The 17,402-nt window shown below is 44.4% G+C and overlaps 4 protein-coding genes across 5 annotated transcripts; 2 read left to right on the forward strand and 2 right to left on the reverse strand.

Moving 5' to 3' along the window:
• Window positions 1–16: 16 nt before the first annotated feature.
• On the reverse strand, window positions 17–1,739 carry rad51c (RAD51 paralog C). Its single transcript, XM_058083269.2, has 4 exons — window positions 1,547–1,739; window positions 1,080–1,320; window positions 798–1,014; window positions 17–730 (listed from the first exon to the last, which is right to left on the reverse strand). Exons 1-4 carry the CDS (start codon window positions 1,662–1,664, stop codon window positions 206–208), a joined length of 1,101 nt encoding a protein of 366 aa, XP_057939252.2. The 5' UTR covers window positions 1,665–1,739; the 3' UTR covers window positions 17–205.
• A 222-nt stretch (window positions 1,740–1,961) lies between these two features.
• On the forward strand, window positions 1,962–4,503 carry abt1 (activator of basal transcription 1). The gene is made up of 5 exons (XM_058083270.2): window positions 1,962–2,018; window positions 2,310–2,665; window positions 2,739–2,914; window positions 3,183–3,368; window positions 3,660–4,503. Exons 2-5 carry the CDS (start codon window positions 2,326–2,328, stop codon window positions 3,843–3,845), a joined length of 888 nt encoding a protein of 295 aa, XP_057939253.2. The 5' UTR covers window positions 1,962–2,018; window positions 2,310–2,325; the 3' UTR covers window positions 3,846–4,503.
• Window positions 4,504–4,601: 98 nt separating this feature from the next.
• cdk16 (cyclin dependent kinase 16) lies at window positions 4,602–11,501 on the forward strand. Its single transcript, XM_058083267.2, has 17 exons — window positions 4,602–4,737; window positions 5,420–5,590; window positions 5,700–5,846; window positions 5,922–6,040; window positions 6,704–6,832; window positions 6,939–6,995; window positions 7,081–7,195; window positions 7,288–7,382; window positions 8,578–8,640; window positions 8,723–8,846; window positions 8,933–9,053; window positions 9,135–9,232; window positions 9,537–9,642; window positions 9,719–9,761; window positions 9,840–9,930; window positions 9,993–10,058; window positions 10,531–11,501. The coding sequence occupies exons 2-17, from the start codon at window positions 5,473–5,475 to the stop codon at window positions 10,566–10,568; spliced, it is 1,530 nt and encodes a 509-aa protein (XP_057939250.1). The 5' UTR covers window positions 4,602–4,737; window positions 5,420–5,472; the 3' UTR covers window positions 10,569–11,501.
• On the reverse strand, window positions 11,089–17,388 carry LOC131136448 (suppressor of tumorigenicity 14 protein homolog). Of its 2 annotated transcripts, XM_058083264.2 has the most exons (19): window positions 17,059–17,388; window positions 16,755–16,914; window positions 16,519–16,646; window positions 16,378–16,448; window positions 16,089–16,276; window positions 15,981–16,016; window positions 15,674–15,902; window positions 15,464–15,600; window positions 15,290–15,387; window positions 14,315–14,415; window positions 14,093–14,226; window positions 13,910–14,014; window positions 13,739–13,846; window positions 13,550–13,666; window positions 13,334–13,459; window positions 13,066–13,249; window positions 12,679–12,950; window positions 12,467–12,603; window positions 11,089–11,996 (listed from the first exon to the last, which is right to left on the reverse strand). In XM_058083264.2, the coding sequence occupies exons 1-19, from the start codon at window positions 17,089–17,091 to the stop codon at window positions 11,835–11,837; spliced, it is 2,526 nt and encodes an 841-aa protein (XP_057939247.2). In that variant the 5' UTR covers window positions 17,092–17,388; the 3' UTR covers window positions 11,089–11,834. The 2 variants fall into 2 exon arrangements, with proteins under 2 accessions (XP_057939247.2, XP_078653821.1); XM_078797695.1 differs by having other exon boundaries at window positions 13,066–13,459.
• Between the last annotated feature and the right edge of the window lie 14 nt (window positions 17,389–17,402).

Below are 17,402 nucleotides of genomic sequence, written 5' to 3' on the forward strand. Positions count from 1 at the left end.
GTCACGGATATCTTTTTATTTGCCCAGTAAAACACACCAACTACTGTTTCCTTTAATTACCAAAATAAAAGTACTGAAGGATTTGTGACTTCCTGAAAGGTTTTTAGCGACCACTTGGACTGACTAAAGCATATTTAGAGACCAAAATGTTGTTGATGAAAACAAAGGTTTGAAAACACATTTTAATGAGTCACTAAAGTAACATTTATAAAGAAACATTGTCACCAATTAACTGCATCTGTTTGCTGGAGCAGGCATCTGATTGGTCAAGGAGTACACGTGGGCGTTTACTCTGCAGCTGCTCTGATTGTTCTGCGTCCCTGAAGCCGTCTGTGGTGATCTGGTATCCGACCGTGGCCTCCATGTGATCTGGTGATTTAAATATGGTGGCCTGCCTCTGCGAGCCCGCCCACTGAAGGAGTAGTCTCAGGGTAGGGGCGTGGCCCCAGCTTTCCCCCAGCGCAGGGACGAGCTGAGACTGTCCACCTCGCAGCCTTGTGGTCATCTGATTGGTCATGACCACGGCTACGTTATGCTTGGTAGCCATGGCGATAAGCTGCTGGGCGAGGCCGTTGAGGAGGCGTGTCCGCTGCGACAGCTGGTCAAAGAGTTGACGGAAGGGAAATGCCACGCTGTCAATCACAAGAAGGCGGACATTAGGGTGACGAGACAGGAAGTCGGGCAGCAGGTAGACCTCGGCGAGGAGCTCCACGTAGTCATGGCAACGCACCTGAAACACATCAAGACCACAACATGATCACTTCACTTCCTGTCAAGTGGTAAGTGTTGCGCCGTACCAGGAAGATGTTAGACAGGATGCTGTCCACGGTGAAGGTCGTCATGGCGTCCTGTTGCTCTGCGTCGTCTGTCAGCAAGGAGCAATGGCGGACGGCGGCGGCAGCAAGATCAACGACTCTTTGAACAATGAAGCTTCCTTCCGTGTCAATGTATACCGCCTGACCGCCGAGGCCACCGAAGCATGGTGGCACCTGAACGTCCACTGCCAACTGCAGACTGAACACGCTTGTGTCACATTTGATGCACACGTGTGTGTGTATGTGTGTGTGTTTATGTGTCACCAAAGTTGTGTTTTTCCCACTCCCGGTGCTCCACAGACTTCTGTTGTTTTCCCAACAGGAAGTCCTCCTCCCAGCACATTGTCCAAACTCGAGGAGAAGGTCACGATGCTCTTTAGCTCCTCCTCTTTCTGCAAGAGGTCGAGAGCCGTCAGAGGAGCTCCTCCCCCTCCTTCATCAGCTCCTCCCTCCTTCCGCGCTGTCTGCAGTACCTCCAGCGCCTCCTGCTGGCTGATACCCGCCTCTGCAATATAAATTAGATAGACTATACTACAAATGTATTATGTAATTCTGATACCAATGTTTTTTACTTTAAATGTTTAAAAATCACTGAATGACTTTGCGATTTTAACTTTCATTATAACTGATCTGAATATGATCAGAATAAAACAAATATCGACTTCATGGTGCTAGTAGCTGCTTGCAAGCCACAGTACACAGAAAAGAGTAAAACATAAGAAGAACGTTACCCCGACTGAGGTTGAGCGCTGTAACGGAAATGACGTCATTGAGCACCTGAAATCCCGCGTTGAGCAGTTTGACTTTAACACCTGGACTCAGCAGCAAAGTGGACACCGGTCTCTGCATGTTTGTTTGTTAACAGTAACGTTAGCCGCTACTCACATCAAAACATCCCGCCTCCCGGCATTCCTTGCGACAAATTTATTTCAAAATAAAACATCTCTGAAAACGAAGATGAGCTTAAACTGTGTGAAATTTGGGTTGACATAAAATAAGATCCTATTGTTAATTCGTTTTTATCACTTTTAAAATAATAATTCAATTCGAGTCTCCCATGCAGATAAACTTCGCAAATATGAAAACGACCGAAGAGTTATGAAGCTTTTATTTTAAAGTGGTACCAGGAAGTGCATGTGCTCTGAACGGAAGTGTTTCGTCACTAGTACGCGACGCTTGAGCACGCCGTGGAGTGTTCTCACGGTGAGATTCTGACATATTTGGAGTGTTTAGCATTGTACCTTCACTCATCGAAATATATTATTTAACTTTTTTCATCGAAATATAAGCTCGGCAATAATTCACCATTATTTATTTTACATAAATAGATCGTGTCGCGTTGAAAGTTTCCCTGTTAGCAAGTACGACGTGTGCAGTCTGTGATTAAAAGTAAAATTGATTAAAACTAATACAAATATTTAGACCAAGTGTTGTGGTAACACATTTATAGCTGTCCTCAAATGTAATAAACAGTCTTTGATTTGTACTCAACAGACAAAAGGAGCGGAAGATGCCCGTCCAGGAGGAACAGGATGACAGGAAGTCCACATCTCAGGAGGAGGAGGAAGAGGTGGACACTAAGGTGACTATTCAGGAGAAAGAAGAAGACAAGAAGATGACTACTGAAGAGGAAGAAGCGGACACAACAATTGTGGATGATGAAGATAGTGTTAAAATAAAGCGGACAAAGAGAACTCTCCAAGGGCCTAAGCCAACTTCCTCTTCAGCCAGGAAGTGTGTTCCAGGGATTTTGTACATTGGTCACATTCCTCCGAGGTTTCGACCCAAACACCTGAGGAATCTCATGTCCGTATACGGCGAGATTGGACGCGTTTTCCTGCAACCTGAAGGCAAATAAAAACGTGAAACAATGATTTGACATGTATATACATACAAACATGACACATTATGTTGTGGTTGCAGATGGCGAGATCAAAAAAAGGAAGAAGAAATCGGGATCGAGGAGGTGCGACTTCACCGAGGGCTGGATCGAGTTTCGTGACAAACGCGTGGCCAAGCGAGTGGCGGCATCGCTACACAACACTCCCATGGCCACAAGGAAACGCCAGACGTTCATCTCTGACCTCTGGTGCATCAAGGTACTATTTCACGTTAGCTTAGAGCCAGTATTGTAAATACTGATACTGACATTTTTCAATATTTTTTAATAATTTAACACTATATTATTAAACAATATAACAACACCAAAAACATAATACAATTATTCCGTTTCATTGCATTAATTTCTTTAAGCAGAATAAAGTCAGTAGTGCAAAATTACCATTGCCTCACTTTCCATATTATATTTATATTTATTATTATATTCCCTGAGTTTATAAAACAGTATATTAATATTTGGTGTGGTAGTACCTACACAGGTTCCAGTGGACACACCTGAGCGAGCGTCTGGCCTACGAGCAGATGGTGCTACAGCAGCGCCTCCGCACTGAAGTGTCGCAGGCCAAGAAAGAAACCAACTTCTACCTGGATAGCGTGGACAAGAGCGCTCACATGGACAAAATGAAGAGGAAGAGGAAGAGTGACGCACAGCAGGTGAGTGTCCCCATTGGGTCGACGTAAACGTTTGTACCACATAGCAGTGGTGCCACAGAGGTTGACGGCTTTGTAGGTTGGGTCAGGAACTTGTAGCACACGTGTGTGAAATATCCATTGGTAGTGTTGCATAACTACTAATGAAATTTCTATGAAAAAATGTTGTTGTTGTTATAACTCCATTGTTATCGCTCAGGTGTGAGCTGTTATATCAGCAATAAACACCTTTAATGCAGGAAGTCTAATGTGGAAGAAAAAAAAAAAACACACCTCATGAAATGTTCTTGCCAGGTGGAGGATCGCACGTGGGACTTCACACAGCGCCAGACAGAAGAGGAGATCCAATCGAAGAAGAAGAAGAAGACACAAAAAGACACCATTAGCCAGAAGCAACAGGACAAGGACCGCCTCCACCAGCAAAAGAGCCAGTCAAACGTCTCCTTGCTGGCAAAGATTTTTAACTCCCATCAGCCTTAGCGGCGGCCTTTTTCGTCACAATAATGACTGCTATTTTACAGGCCTTTATTGTGTAGACTCTTAAAGGGGACATGTTATGCTATTTTTGGCCTGTTGTATTGAGCTGTGGACTCCTACACACGTTTTAGTGCTTCCAGAATCTGCAACTATTCATCTGCACTCACGGCCCGCCTCCAGACACGCCCACTCTGCTGTGTATGGTCATAAGAAACACGTCCGGTTTGTGCTGCTAACTAATTAGGAGTTAATACTGATAATAAATGCCGATTTCGCCTACTGCCAGTGCGTTTAAAATCATCTGGTCGGTGCCGCCAACTTTATAAGTGTTGATAAACGGCAATTTATCTTTTTAAAATGTCCGCTTTTTGTTGGATCCTGAATCCGATCCGGAAGTGGAGACTATACAGTCCAAAGTTTCTCAAAAAAAGAGATTACTTTAAGATGTGTTCAAGATTTGCATGGTTTAACATGACAATACAACATTGTAATTACATTTATAGGTCAGAAAAGTGGAAAAAAGCATAATAGGGCCCCTTTAAAAACGGTCCTTAAGTCATATGACATCAGATCATGTTGCTTGAAGGGAAACAGCTTGTGGATCTAAAGATACAAAATGTACGAAGATACAAAAATGAATTTTTATAAAAAAATAAATCACGAATCCTTTTAACAATACGTTTGTTGAATAGTGGATATGTTGCTGCGTATTCACATCTTCATAAAAACGTTACTTTGAAAAAGATGCGGGCGGGGAGGTGGGACGTGTTGTGACGTCACTGATGTGCTGAGAAGCAATATGGCGGCAGACTACTGGGAGCGACAAGAATCCTCCACACTATCACGCTGAACCGATCCAAAGATAAGCCAGGTGACACGGGGGCGAAGCCTCTCGGTGAGTAACCATCGCCGTGTTCACGTTTGATACCGGAACCGCCTCGAAGAGGGCTATCAAAGACGTTCGCCGAACGGCTCTTCCTCCGCCTCTATTGAGAACACAGGATGTGCAGCAAATAGACGGCTCCCGCCCCCCATCACCAAAACATAGTCACGGCCGGAATAATCAGTAGGACTTGCTAATTGCTGTCTACAACAAGCTCAGAAAGAACGTGTGGACGTTACTCTCACGTCATGACGTCATAACCTGGCACAGCATGTTAGTTTTTAGCTGTCAGCTGTTCGTATGTTAAGTGTTAGCTGTCAGCTCTTATTAGCTTGTTAGTAGTTTTCAGTCAGCTATTAGAATTGGTTCTGGTTAGCTATATTCTCCCACAATATTGTTAGTCTACATGTGCCCCTGTGATTGGCTGGGGACCGCCTCTCGCCCGAAGACAGCTGGGATAGGCTCCAGCAACCCCCCACGACCCTAGTGAGGAAAAGCGGTAGAATTAATTAATATTAATTAATATCAGTGTTGTCAGAAGCAACATATGGATAGCCTACCCCCCTATACTAAACTCAACAGCAATCAAGTCGTACCAATGTGTCAGGTTACCATGGTAACAGATGAGCTGATATTGATGACCGCAGCCCCATTTTCTGTGTGTGTGACTTTGTGTGTGTGTGTACCTCTTCAGGTGTGCTTTCCACACTGGCTGGCCCGCCCCCCTCAGCTTCACGCCCCCCCCTCATGGAGAGGATGAGGAAGATCAAGCGTCAACTCTCTCTCACCTTGGGGAGGGGAGGGGCCGGTGCAGGAGATAGGACGCTGAGTGACCACCAGGAAATGACATCACATAGCGACTCAGGTAATACTGGTGATTGCTATTGCTAATGCTATTTATTTCTATGAGTAAAGTGCTTTGAATTGGCGCCATCCGAATAAAATAGACTATTTTTGGATGTTCCTACTGACAGAGACAGGCGGACATCGACCTTCATCAGGTGGAGTAAAAATTCGAGGATCATCTTCATCGGTTCAGTCTCTTTTCCAGTCTTACAGTCGTAGACCTCGTGGTCTGGGACGCAGTCTGAGCTCATACTTGAACCACAGCAGCAGACTTGGTAGGACTCAAGTACATCACATGACCGGAACGTTCTCGTGCACTTTGTTCCGCAACATCTTCTGTGTCCTGGCAGAGATCGTCCATGAGGACGTCAAGATGAGCTCAGACGGCGAAAACGAGCCCACGTCCTCCTCGGATGATGTCCAAAGTCCAGTTCGAGTTCGGCTGAGGACCAAGAAGATCTCCACTGAGGTACGTGCTTGCACACACTAGCTAAATATTAGTATATTATGTACTGTGACAGGCGGCACGGCGTGCAGACATCACAGCTAGGTGACCAGGGTTCAATTCCATTCTCGGCCATGTTCTCCAAAAACATGCTTGTTTAATTGGCGACTCCAAATTGTCCATAGGTATGAATGTGAGTGTGAATGGTTGTTTGTCTATATGTGCCCTGTGATTGGCTGGCGACCAGTCCAGGGTGTACCCCGCCTCTCGCCCGAAGACAGCTGAGATAGGCTCCAGCACCCCCGCGACCCTCGTGAGGAAAAAGCGGTAGAAAATGAATAAATGTACTGTGACAGGTGGCACGGCGGTCGAGTGCTTAGCGTGCAGACCTCACAGCTAGGAGACCAGGGTTCAATTCCACTCTGGGCCATGTTCTCCCCCGTGCATGCGTGGGTTTTCTCCGGGTACTCCAGTTTCCTCCCACATTCCAAAAACATGCTAGGTTAATTAGCGACTCCAAATTGTCCATAGGTATGAATGTGAGTGTGAATGGTTGTTTGTCTATATGTGCCCTGTGATTGGCTGACCACCAGTCCAGGGTGTACCTCCGCCTCTCACCCAAAGACAGCTGGGATAGGCCCCAGCACCCCGACGACCCTCGTGACAATATCTTTGTATGTCTTTCAGGACATCAACAAACGTTTATCCTTGCCAGCGGACATTCGTCTTCCAGACGGTTACCTGGAGAAGTGCAATGTGATTGGTCCAGCTTTGTTTGAACAGCCAATTAGCAGGCGACTACGCAGAGTCTCTTTGGTATGTCTATTGTGGGTGGGGGTGGGGGAATCACACAGTAACTGTGATTGTACATTGTTAATGATGATGTTTTCTCAGTGGCTAATATGGAATCTTGTGTGTGCAGTCAGAGATCGGATTTGGCAAACTTGAGACGTATGTCAAACTGGACAAACTGGGAGAGGTTGGGACCCTGTTTCTCATTTATCTGTCTATTGCCTGTCTGGCTGTCTGTCTCACCTGTGTGTGTGTGTGTGTGTCCTGTCCAGGGTACCTATGCGACAGTATACAAAGGTCGTAGTAAGCTGACAGACAACTTGGTGGCTTTGAAGGAAATTCGTCTGGAGCATGAAGAAGGAGCTCCGTGTACAGCAATCAGAGAAGGTACCTCAGGAGTTCAGCGTGTGTGTGTGAGCGTGCACGTGTGTGTTGTGGGTCTTTTAAATATGTGACGTATCTTTGTTTGTCTTCATCAGTGTCTCTGCTGAAGGACCTGAAACATGCCAACATAGTGACACTTCATGACATCATACACACACAGAAGTCCCTCACACTGGTCTTTGAGTACCTGGTGAGACACACACACACACACACACATGAACAAGTTGAGTGTGTACAGTCATCTTTTGCCATTTTGCGGTTGGAATTTTGCAGCTACAGTATATCACGGTTATAACCTCAGAATGCTAAATGCTAAAGATTTTTCATTTACTAATATTAATAAAGTAAATATTAACCTTCCTCTTGTGTTAGATTTCTGGTATCATCTTTTAGGTTAACGGGTCGGTTTTGACCCATGTATTAAATCAGCTATAAAAAACAATAAGTTACCATCAAATTTGCTTCTCATGTCTTGGTTACCTTCTTAGGCTTCCTCATCCATGAAAATGTTGCTTTTAATACTTTTGGTGTGGGCATTTTTTGTCACTATACCCCTTGATTTCAGTTTCCAAAAATGGTAAAATGAACCTCAAAAGAATCATATTAATAAATTGAATTCTTTTGTTACCTGGTTATTACAGAGAGCCATTTTAGTATTCATCACTAAAGAAACATCTATGGTGTTGGGGTGAATTTTGACTCATATATATTAATGTCAAGAAAAGGTAGAAAAAGTTATTGTTTTCAGCAACAGAACTTTAGTATAAAGTGAAATCAAAAAGCAGAACAGGTCCAGATCTTGGTTCACTGTACTTGTTGCCATTCTTTCCATGATCAAAATTGAAAATGTGAAATCTGCCAATCAAATGAGTGAATTCACCTCACATGTCTGGACATTGTTTTTCTGCTACTATACTGGAAAAGCGGTCAAAATGAGAATCCCCTGAAGCTTACATGATTAGAAGAGGAGCTGGTTGTCATTGTGTTGTCTAATTGTACACTTATGATTTCATTTTTGGCTCAAAATATTGCTTTATAGTCATATTATTATAACCGGGTCGAAACCGACCCTCACAATACAGCAGTCATAATTTCAACCAGACCATTTTAAAATGTAGTAAAAAAAAAATTTTTTGGTTTTATTTTGTTGAAATAGAGTTTCCTGTCAAAGTCAAAAAGCCTTGATGCAATAAACAAATGTTATGTGAGTCTTTTTATGCATTAAAATGTGCCGACCCTAACACAAGAGGAAGTACATAAAGACATGGCTGCATTGCCATTCTGTGAAACTAATAAAATCTACATGTATTTATTTATAACCAGGTTCAACTGCATTACAGTTCTTTTTTTTTCTTCAAAAACTAACTTTTATTTGTGTGTTTTAGGACAAAGATTTGAAACAGTACCTGGACGACTGTGGCAACGTCATCCATGTACACAATGTCAAAGTGCGTCACTCTTCCTCTCCCGCCTCGTATGTGGTGACTGTTATCTCCACATTTGTTGACATGATGTTGTCCTCGTTCCCAGCTTTTCCTCTTCCAGTTACTGCGAGGTTTATCCTACTGTCATCGCAGGAAAGTTCTCCATCGAGACCTCAAACCCCAAAATCTTCTCATCAACGAGCGAGGAGAACTTAAACTTGCCGACTTTGGTGAGACTTTATGCGGTTCTAGTCTTTCTTTTTGTGGTTCTGGTGTGTGTCCATTGTGATTCTAGTTGTTGTTGTTGGTGTTGTAGGTCTGGCCCGGGCCAAGTCGATTCCGACCAAGACGTACTCGAATGAGGTGGTAACACTTTGGTACCGCCCACCAGACATCCTGCTTGGCAGCACTGATTACTCCACGCACATCGACATGTGGTCGGTGCAGCATCATTTTATTAGCAGAGAACTCACATTTGTTCTCACCTCACCTGTGTTTATGCGTGTGTGTGTGTGCAGGGGTGTGGGCTGTATCTTGTATGAGATGACAACAGGTCGACCATTATTTCCTGGTTCCACAGTGGAGGAGGAGCTTCACTTCATTTTTAAGTTGTTGGGTCAGAACGTAACCTTTTTTGTCTTCACTTTTACCACATGAACAGATCCCAATTAGCTGCTGTAATAGCTATTAATAGCTGCAATTATTCAAACCCTGTTTACATGTAATACTGATTATAGTAGTATCCAAAATAAGCCATCTCAGACATAAATAGATAGACTTACACATTAGCCTTGACAGCGTACTTCCTGGTGGCTGTTGTCATCAATGTAATGTTACTGACACCTAGAGAGTACACCCAGTGTAGAATACTACTTGGTACATAACAGCACATTCAAAATCGTGTGTGTTTGCGTGTGTAGGAACGCCAACTGAAGAGAGCTGGCCTGGAATCAGTTCCAATGAGGAATTTGCGGCAGCAAACTATCCTCAATACCCGCCTGAGAACCTGAGCGATCACACACCCAGGTAACTCCCACACAACAGCCACACGACTCCGTGTCCGTGTACACATTGCCACTTCTATTGTGTTTCGTGCGCTCAGGCTCAGTAGTGACGGCGTCCAGCTGTTGTCAAAGTTCCTGCAGGTCAGTCAGCATGCATCCCTTCAGAATAAAAGTATATTAGCATATTTTTTTGTTCTGTCTTCTGATATTTGTGTGTAGTTTGTAGGAAAGAAAAGAACTTCAGCTGACGAGGCCATGAGTCATTGTTACTTCAGAAACCTTGGAAGCAGAGTGCGCACACTTCCTGACAGTAAGTGCACACCATAATCGTACACCTCCAGAGAGGATGTCTCACTCTGATCTTTATTTCAGCCACATCCATTTTCACGTTGGCCGAAATTCAACTGGAACCAGAAAAACTGAGAACATCCGATCAAGGTAGGACACATAATTTAGACCTATTCTTTAAACGGGAACCTGCTTAATGTTGATTTTAGACCCAAAGAGGTAATTTTTATTAAAAAAATGCGTCAGTCTATGTCAACAACAGCATCATAAACTACAGTCTAGTTCAGGGGTGGGCAGACTATATATTTTACACGTAACAGTCCACCTGGTATTATTGTATCTGTAAAATTGGCATGCAATCTGCTATTATTATTTATTATTTTATATTTATATTTAAATATTTTAAAAATAATACAGTATTATAATAATTACAATAAAATTAAAATAGTAATTATTATATTATTATGATGTAAATTATGCAAATATAACAATAATATATATAATTACTGATATACGTATATTACAAATAGTTTTCTAGTCATTCAGAAGTAGTAGAAGTTGTACTTCTAATGATGAAGTGATATTTTATTAAGAAAATTACACTGTTTTTTTTTTTCTTCAGTAAACAGTCTGAGCAGGAGGCGGAGTCTCCTCTTCTGACATCATCGCTGTCAAGTGTCCAGGTGGCAAAATGTTTTGCATGCACACGCAATAGTCAATGACCAATCAGAGGACGGGACATTGTTTCCATGGCAACAGGTCTTCCATTTTTATGAACATCCGCTCTGAGGTCATTATAGTGTTGGTGTCATTGATCATCACGGTAAAAGGGAACGGCCAACCAATCAGCTGAAGCAATGTGTTTTTGCATACAACTGTAGAGCAACATTTATGTTTATTACTGTAAATAATCACCATACTTATGTCCAGTTACATAAGCCATCAAGCATTGGTCATAAAAGGGGGGAGGGGCCTTAATAAACTGGCTAAAAGGTAATTGATGAGCGATCACACACCAATAAGTCAACTGCATAAACGGTCCAATCAGCTTGCAGAATGTCCGACACTCACGCATCAGCTGGCGGTGTTTATTGTTTGTATTTTTCATGTGATTATTTATATGATTTTTAAAGCTTCAGGAAGTCACTCATGTTATATCGGTGCTGAAGTCATTTCAAACTGAAGAAGAAAAATAAGACGATTTTATTGTTAGTGACGTAACGTGGGAGAGCCAACTTTCATCATGTGACTGTTGAATGTAGTGACATCGGCTGAGTTTACATTTTTATTTGCTGTGGAGAAAAGCGGAGAAAACAGAATTCGTACCCGGCGACTGTGACAATTTATGTTGAACTTTTTCTTTCATCAGCACAAAGAAGGGAAACGTTTTTATTTTGAAATATGTCTAATGTGATGCTGTTTTGCTCCTCAACTGAACCCCGATTCTGTTTTCTCTGCTGCTTCTGTTAATGACACCAAAGCTCTCTGCAATATAGCGCAATGCATGATGGGATTATTCAATATTCTTCCAGCGTCTTCTCGTGTAGTACTTGCAATATATTTACACCACCAAATATTAAAAGTTTGTATTTATTCTCAGCGCTGCTTCAGATTCTTATGTTTGGTCAGGTTGTCACCGACACTCACCTCACACATATAATAATAATAATAATAATATACAAATATTTTTAAAGATATGGAATAAAACCTGCTGCACCTCAGTTATCATCTGTCTGATGATAACATGACCAGACGGTGTGATGCCACACTCCTTAAAGTATAAAAGTCTGCTTCTGTGTCCACCATAGTTGCTGGTCCTTGACAGTGTTGCCATGGTAATACACATCCGTGTATTTGGGAGAGGCAGAGTCTCATCTCAACCATCTGTATCTCTTTGGACCATTTATGGCCGCTTCCTGTTTGCCGCTAGACACCGCTGTGCTCCTTGATCCAGCGTCGGTATTTGGTGACTCGTGCGTAGACGCCGGGTTTGTTCCTGCGAGCACAACCGTCCCCCCAGCTCACCACGCCGGCTAGAAAGACCCGCCCACTCTGGCTGGTGACAGACAGCGGACCACCGGAGTCTCCCTAAAAGAGTCACAAATGTAGCGGCGTGCAAAACCGTTCATTTCAGTGATGCGGTTGATTCAGTAAAAAGATCCGTTCATTTCGGTCAATTGGTCATTAGGCTGTGATCTCGGTTGTTCCTACTCAACTGTCGGTCATGAATGAACGACCGACACGTGTCGGTCAATCTCTCGGTCAGCTAACCCCACCCACCCACAGAGCGAGGCGTGATGATAGGATAAGACAGGCAAGTACGTAGATAGTCCCGCCCTGCAAAAGGAACGGTCAACTGACTCTCCAGCCAATCAAAAAAAAAGCATTTTCGACTGAACGGGTATTTTAGGGGTGGTGACCTCGTTCATTCCGTTCACAAAAAAAGAACTAGTTATTTTGACCAGTTCGTTCATGACCGACACACCACTATCACAAGATAGTTGTTCTCCATGGAGACATCAGCTGCCTTCTAGTCACGGCGTAATCGGCGCAATTACCTGGCAGGCGTCCACACCGCCTTTGAGGACGCCAGCACACAACATTCCGTCCGTGACCTCATTCTTCATCAGACTGTTGCACACAGAGCTATTGATGATGCGGACTTCAGCCTTGTGCAAGACACTCACCGCTACACCTGTCAGGTGACGAGGATGCCGTCAAAATGCGGAGTGAATACTGTAATACTTTCAATACTGTAATATTTACCCACCTCCCTCTCTGGTGGCGCCCCACCCGGTGATCCACGCGCGGTGACCCGAGGGAAATTGATGCGTTGGTGAAGGTAGGCAGATGGGCCAGATGTGTTGGTTGAGCGGGACGTCCGAGTCGAGCTCCATCAGCGCCACATCGTTGTCAAAAGTGAACGGGTCAAAGTGGCTGTGGACAACGATCCGCTTCACCTTCCTCCTCACTGTCCACTCGTTGGCGCTACTCTGCGTGTGCTGCCCCAGGAAGGCTTCCCATTGGTCGGCCTGAGTGTACCTGCCACACAGGAAGTCAAGGTTAGCTGCTGACAGTATTTTTATACCATTGCAATGTCATTTTAACCTGTCGTGTTGATTGATAGGTTGACACATGGCCGTTATTGTGATGGTACCTGATTGGACCCTTGTCCTGGATGCAGTGGGCGGCGGTCAGTAGCCAGCGGGGGCTCAACAAAGAAGCTCCACACACGTGACCTTTGGTCCCAACATGGAGGCTGACCTGCCACGGCCACTCAGCCTCCCGCGACACTTGACCGCCAACTATACGGGAGCTACGGTATGGCCGCGAGCCACACTCTAGAAACACAAGTTGACATGACGACTGTGTGTGTGTGTTATTGTGTGTGTGTGTGTTAGTGTGTGTGCACCAGCTGGACATACGACACGATTCCTCGTCCGACGCATCCTCGCAGTCATCCTTATCATCGCACTCGGGGTTGACTTTGTTGACACAGCCTCCGTCTTTGCAACGGAAGCTTAATTCCGAACACGTTGTCATGGCGACGGCTGCATGAAAGCACAAAGGCAAGTTGTTTTGACGTAATTTGACAGCTATAATGTGTCAAGATCGGCCATTTTGAAGAATAGCATCCTTACATTTCTCACATTTGGACTCATCCGAACCGTCTGTGCAGTCTAACTTTCCATCACATACCATCGCCGATGCGACGCATCGACCGTTCTTGCAGCGAAATTCGCCGGTATTGCAGGCGCCTGCCAAAGAAGACAAAGTTGACATCAAAGTTCTCAACCACGTAAAAAAATATAGTGTAAAACTTGGCTCACCGCAGTTGCGCTCATCCGAGTTGTCTCCACAGTCGTTAATGCCGTCACACGCCCAGAATTTGGCCTTACAGCGGCCATTTTCACACCTCATGTGGGACGCCTCGCATGCTGAGACACGTGACAACGTCAGCACGGATGAGGACTTCAATTAAAATTAAATTAAAAACTCACTGCAGTCGTCTTCGTCGCTGCCGTCTCCGCAGTCATCAACGCCGTCGCATCGCAGACTCAAGTCCACGCACAATTCGTTGGTGCAGCGGAAGCGTCCCGGACACGCTGTTTGAAGACACAATACAAGAAGCTCACACGGGTGCGAGAGCACAAGTGAAAACGTTAGCTTAGAAATTGTCTCACGGTCACTTGGGATAAACGCCTCGTAATCTGCGATGAAACCACGGTTGACGTAGGACGAGTCGGAGTTAAACTTGACGGTCATCGCATTGCTTCTGCTCGCCACCACCGTGCTTTCCGCTTTTGTCCCACACAGTCTGTCACGTAGAGACAGGAAGTGGGCATTGAAGTCTAGCGTGAAGCTTTGTGTCGTCTATACATGCAGACATGACGCGGTGAAACAACCTCCGACCGTTGACCTCCACGTAATCCTGTGAGCAGTCGCTGGAGTCATTTCCGACGTAGAACTTTCTGAACTCCACTTTGACCAGCTTGTCATGTGACACCTGAAAACAACAAAATTGTATTTGTAATGCACATGGACGAGATTCTCTCCTGATAAATTGAACGTTTAAGCTGTTAACCCTGAGATGCATAAGTGGGTCAAAAATTTTTGAAATTTTTTTATCATTTCATATTCTAGGTATTCCTCAAAAAACATGTTTTTGATATCATGCCATTCACATTTTTAACACACTTTTATACATTTTAAGAAATTGTAGTTTTTGTGTTACTACCCCAACCTTCCATAAGTGGGTCAAAAATGACCCGGTCAGGTTGTTCATTCATTCATTTTCTACCGCTCACAAGGGTCGCGGGGATGCTGGAGCCTATCCCAGCTGTCTTTGGGCGAGAGGCGGGGTACACCCTGGACTGGTCGCCAGCCAATCACAGGGCACATAGTATAGACAAACAACCATTCACACTCACATTCATCCGGTCAGGTTGTTTTCTTGAAATATCTTTGTAATGAATTTTTTTTTTATCATTTCATATTCTAGGTATTCCTCAAAAAACACATTTTTGATATCATGCCATTCACATTTATAACTTACCTTTTATACATTTTAAGAATTTTTGTTTTTGTGTTTTTGTGCAACCTTCCATAAGTGGGTCAAAAATGACCCGCATGTATTTTCTATGGAATCCAATAGGAACCTTTGTATCAACTTTGGCTGTCAGGAATAAATTAACCTAAATATAATACTAAAAATCATACAAGTGATTATTCCTAACCAAAATTGGCATAAAAACGCATTGATTCTAGTATTGGTCATTTTTGACCCACTTATGGAAGAGTGTACGGTCCAGTCACTCGTGCATCTAAGGGTTAAAGATGTTTTTTCCCTGGAATGAACTCTAGGAAGAGTAGTTACTGGCCTGAATATTCCACACGCACGTGGTCTGAGGAGGGTAGCTGGATGGGAAGAACGGCGAGGAGAAGAAGCCGACGTCACCGCTTAGAGACCCTCCACAGCCTGCCGGGAGGTCATCCATACGGGTAATATGATCAACAATTTAAAAAAAAAACACATTCAAGTGTCATATACCCACCTGGGGGCGCTAGAGAGACCTGCGAGTAGTTGGCCCTGAAGCCCGGGAAGTTCTTCTCCATGTTGGTGACCAGTGTCAACAACATGACGTTCCCAGATGACACAAATGACAGCGAATGGTGAGGAAAACCACAATATCTGCAGATAAACAAATTTTGTTGACGTAATGGTTTAGCGCGCGGTGGATTAAGAATTACGTGGAGGGTCTAACTCGGTAATGGCAGCATGCTCCATGGGCGCCAGCGAGTCATAGATCTTGACAAAGTCATTCTGACAGTTGTCCTCCAAGATGAGCGTATCGAAGTCCAGTCGGACACGGTGATCGGGGTCAGCCCGCATACGCCACTGCAGGTAGATGCTGGGCGGGTACGGGGAATCGGGAAAACCCGGTGACTGAACCATTCCGCCATCTTGGACGTGCACGTTAAAAGACTTCTTGACTGGAAAAATGAGCACGGTGTTGTTGAGCGTTATCTCATTACTGGCTGTCAATCAACTGACACAGGAAACTCTCTCACCCAGTATGGACGATGATGTCATCCGTGGATCGATAGCTGCACACACAAATATTATTATTAATTTTGTGGTTATTTCATGCTTTTCATAAAGTCAAAATACGATCCAACCTCGTGTTACAACACTGTTGACGTCGAGAACATCGGCAGGTTTCACCAACACTCTTCCTTGTCGACTTTGTTGACTTTCCGCCGGTGTTTGCAGCGATGTCATTGCGGCATCGACAGAAGCCAGTTGAGGGGCGGGGATGTCAAACTCCGACTGGTAGTACGCCATCACAGAGTCTCCGCCTCCATCGCTGGAGCGAGAGAAACATGCCATGCTTCATCTGAAGCGGATGCTAATTGTACACTGTACCACCGTACCAGGATACACGCTTGTTCAAGTCATGTGACATACCTGAAGGCATCCACAGATGAGCGTTTGTAGTATTTGACCAGAACTGCGTTTTTGGAGTACATGCTTTGTAGCTGTAAGACAAAATGTTAGCATTAGCGAATGCTAACTCATTCAAACATCATGTTCCAACCTGCCACTCACCTGCTTGCTAACCTGAGAAGATAACTCAGAGAACTGAATGCTGCTGGAGTCCTCATACACCGACAGGAAGTGCTGCTTGATCTCCATGGAGCCCACATAGATGCGTGGCACCGGGTCGTTGCTGTGCACTGTGCAACAAAAACATACTATATTTTGGGATATGGGCGCGTCCCTTATGAGGGTCGTTTGTGTATGAGCCACGCCTTCAAACACACACATCCAAAACATCAACTCACGATGTAAACGCCACACGAGTAGTCCAGTCAGTAGACTCAGAGCGACTGCCGCCATCACAAAACCAACACCTATCCATAGTCTTCTGCGCCCATGCTTCTTCTCCAACTTTTTGGCGTTGGGGGCGGGAAGGAACTGAAAGGTGGTGTCCAAGTCCAAATCCTGGTGAAGTTTGGAGGAGGTTGACATGGTAACACAGAGACTCAAGGTGATCATGTGCTAAACTATTAACTACGTTTTTTTCTTCCATACATTTTCCTCATCCAGACAAACCAGTTGGACCAGCAGTGACGTCACTCTACTCACCTGTCTTGGACCGAACTTCTCTCCCTTGTCCATAATGACGTCACTCTCCGCTCGTGGTGGTCTCGATCAATTCGCGTGCGAGTCCTCCATCAGTTTGCGCACGCGCCGCGTCCGTCCGCGGAAGATACGCGCCAATAGATTTCCAAACCGGAAGAATTCAAAATGTCGATCTAGTAGATAATGGAGGGCTTCTCTTTAAAGAAGTTACAACCTTACGACGCGGTGTATTGGTGGCTTTGTAGTTCAAAAATTCCAAAAAGAAATAAAAAAACCCCCAAAGTGATCGTCCTTAGTCGGCGAAGTTTTTTTTTTACCATGATGCACCGCGCGGGTTCTCCACCTGT

This window comes from Doryrhamphus excisus, linkage group LG17 (assembly GCF_037039965.1).
Source record: "Doryrhamphus excisus strain RoL-2023G ecotype Guam linkage group LG17, RoL_Dexc_Guam_v1.1, whole genome shotgun sequence".
Taxonomy (NCBI): Eukaryota; Metazoa; Chordata; class Actinopteri; order Syngnathiformes; family Syngnathidae; genus Doryrhamphus; species Doryrhamphus excisus.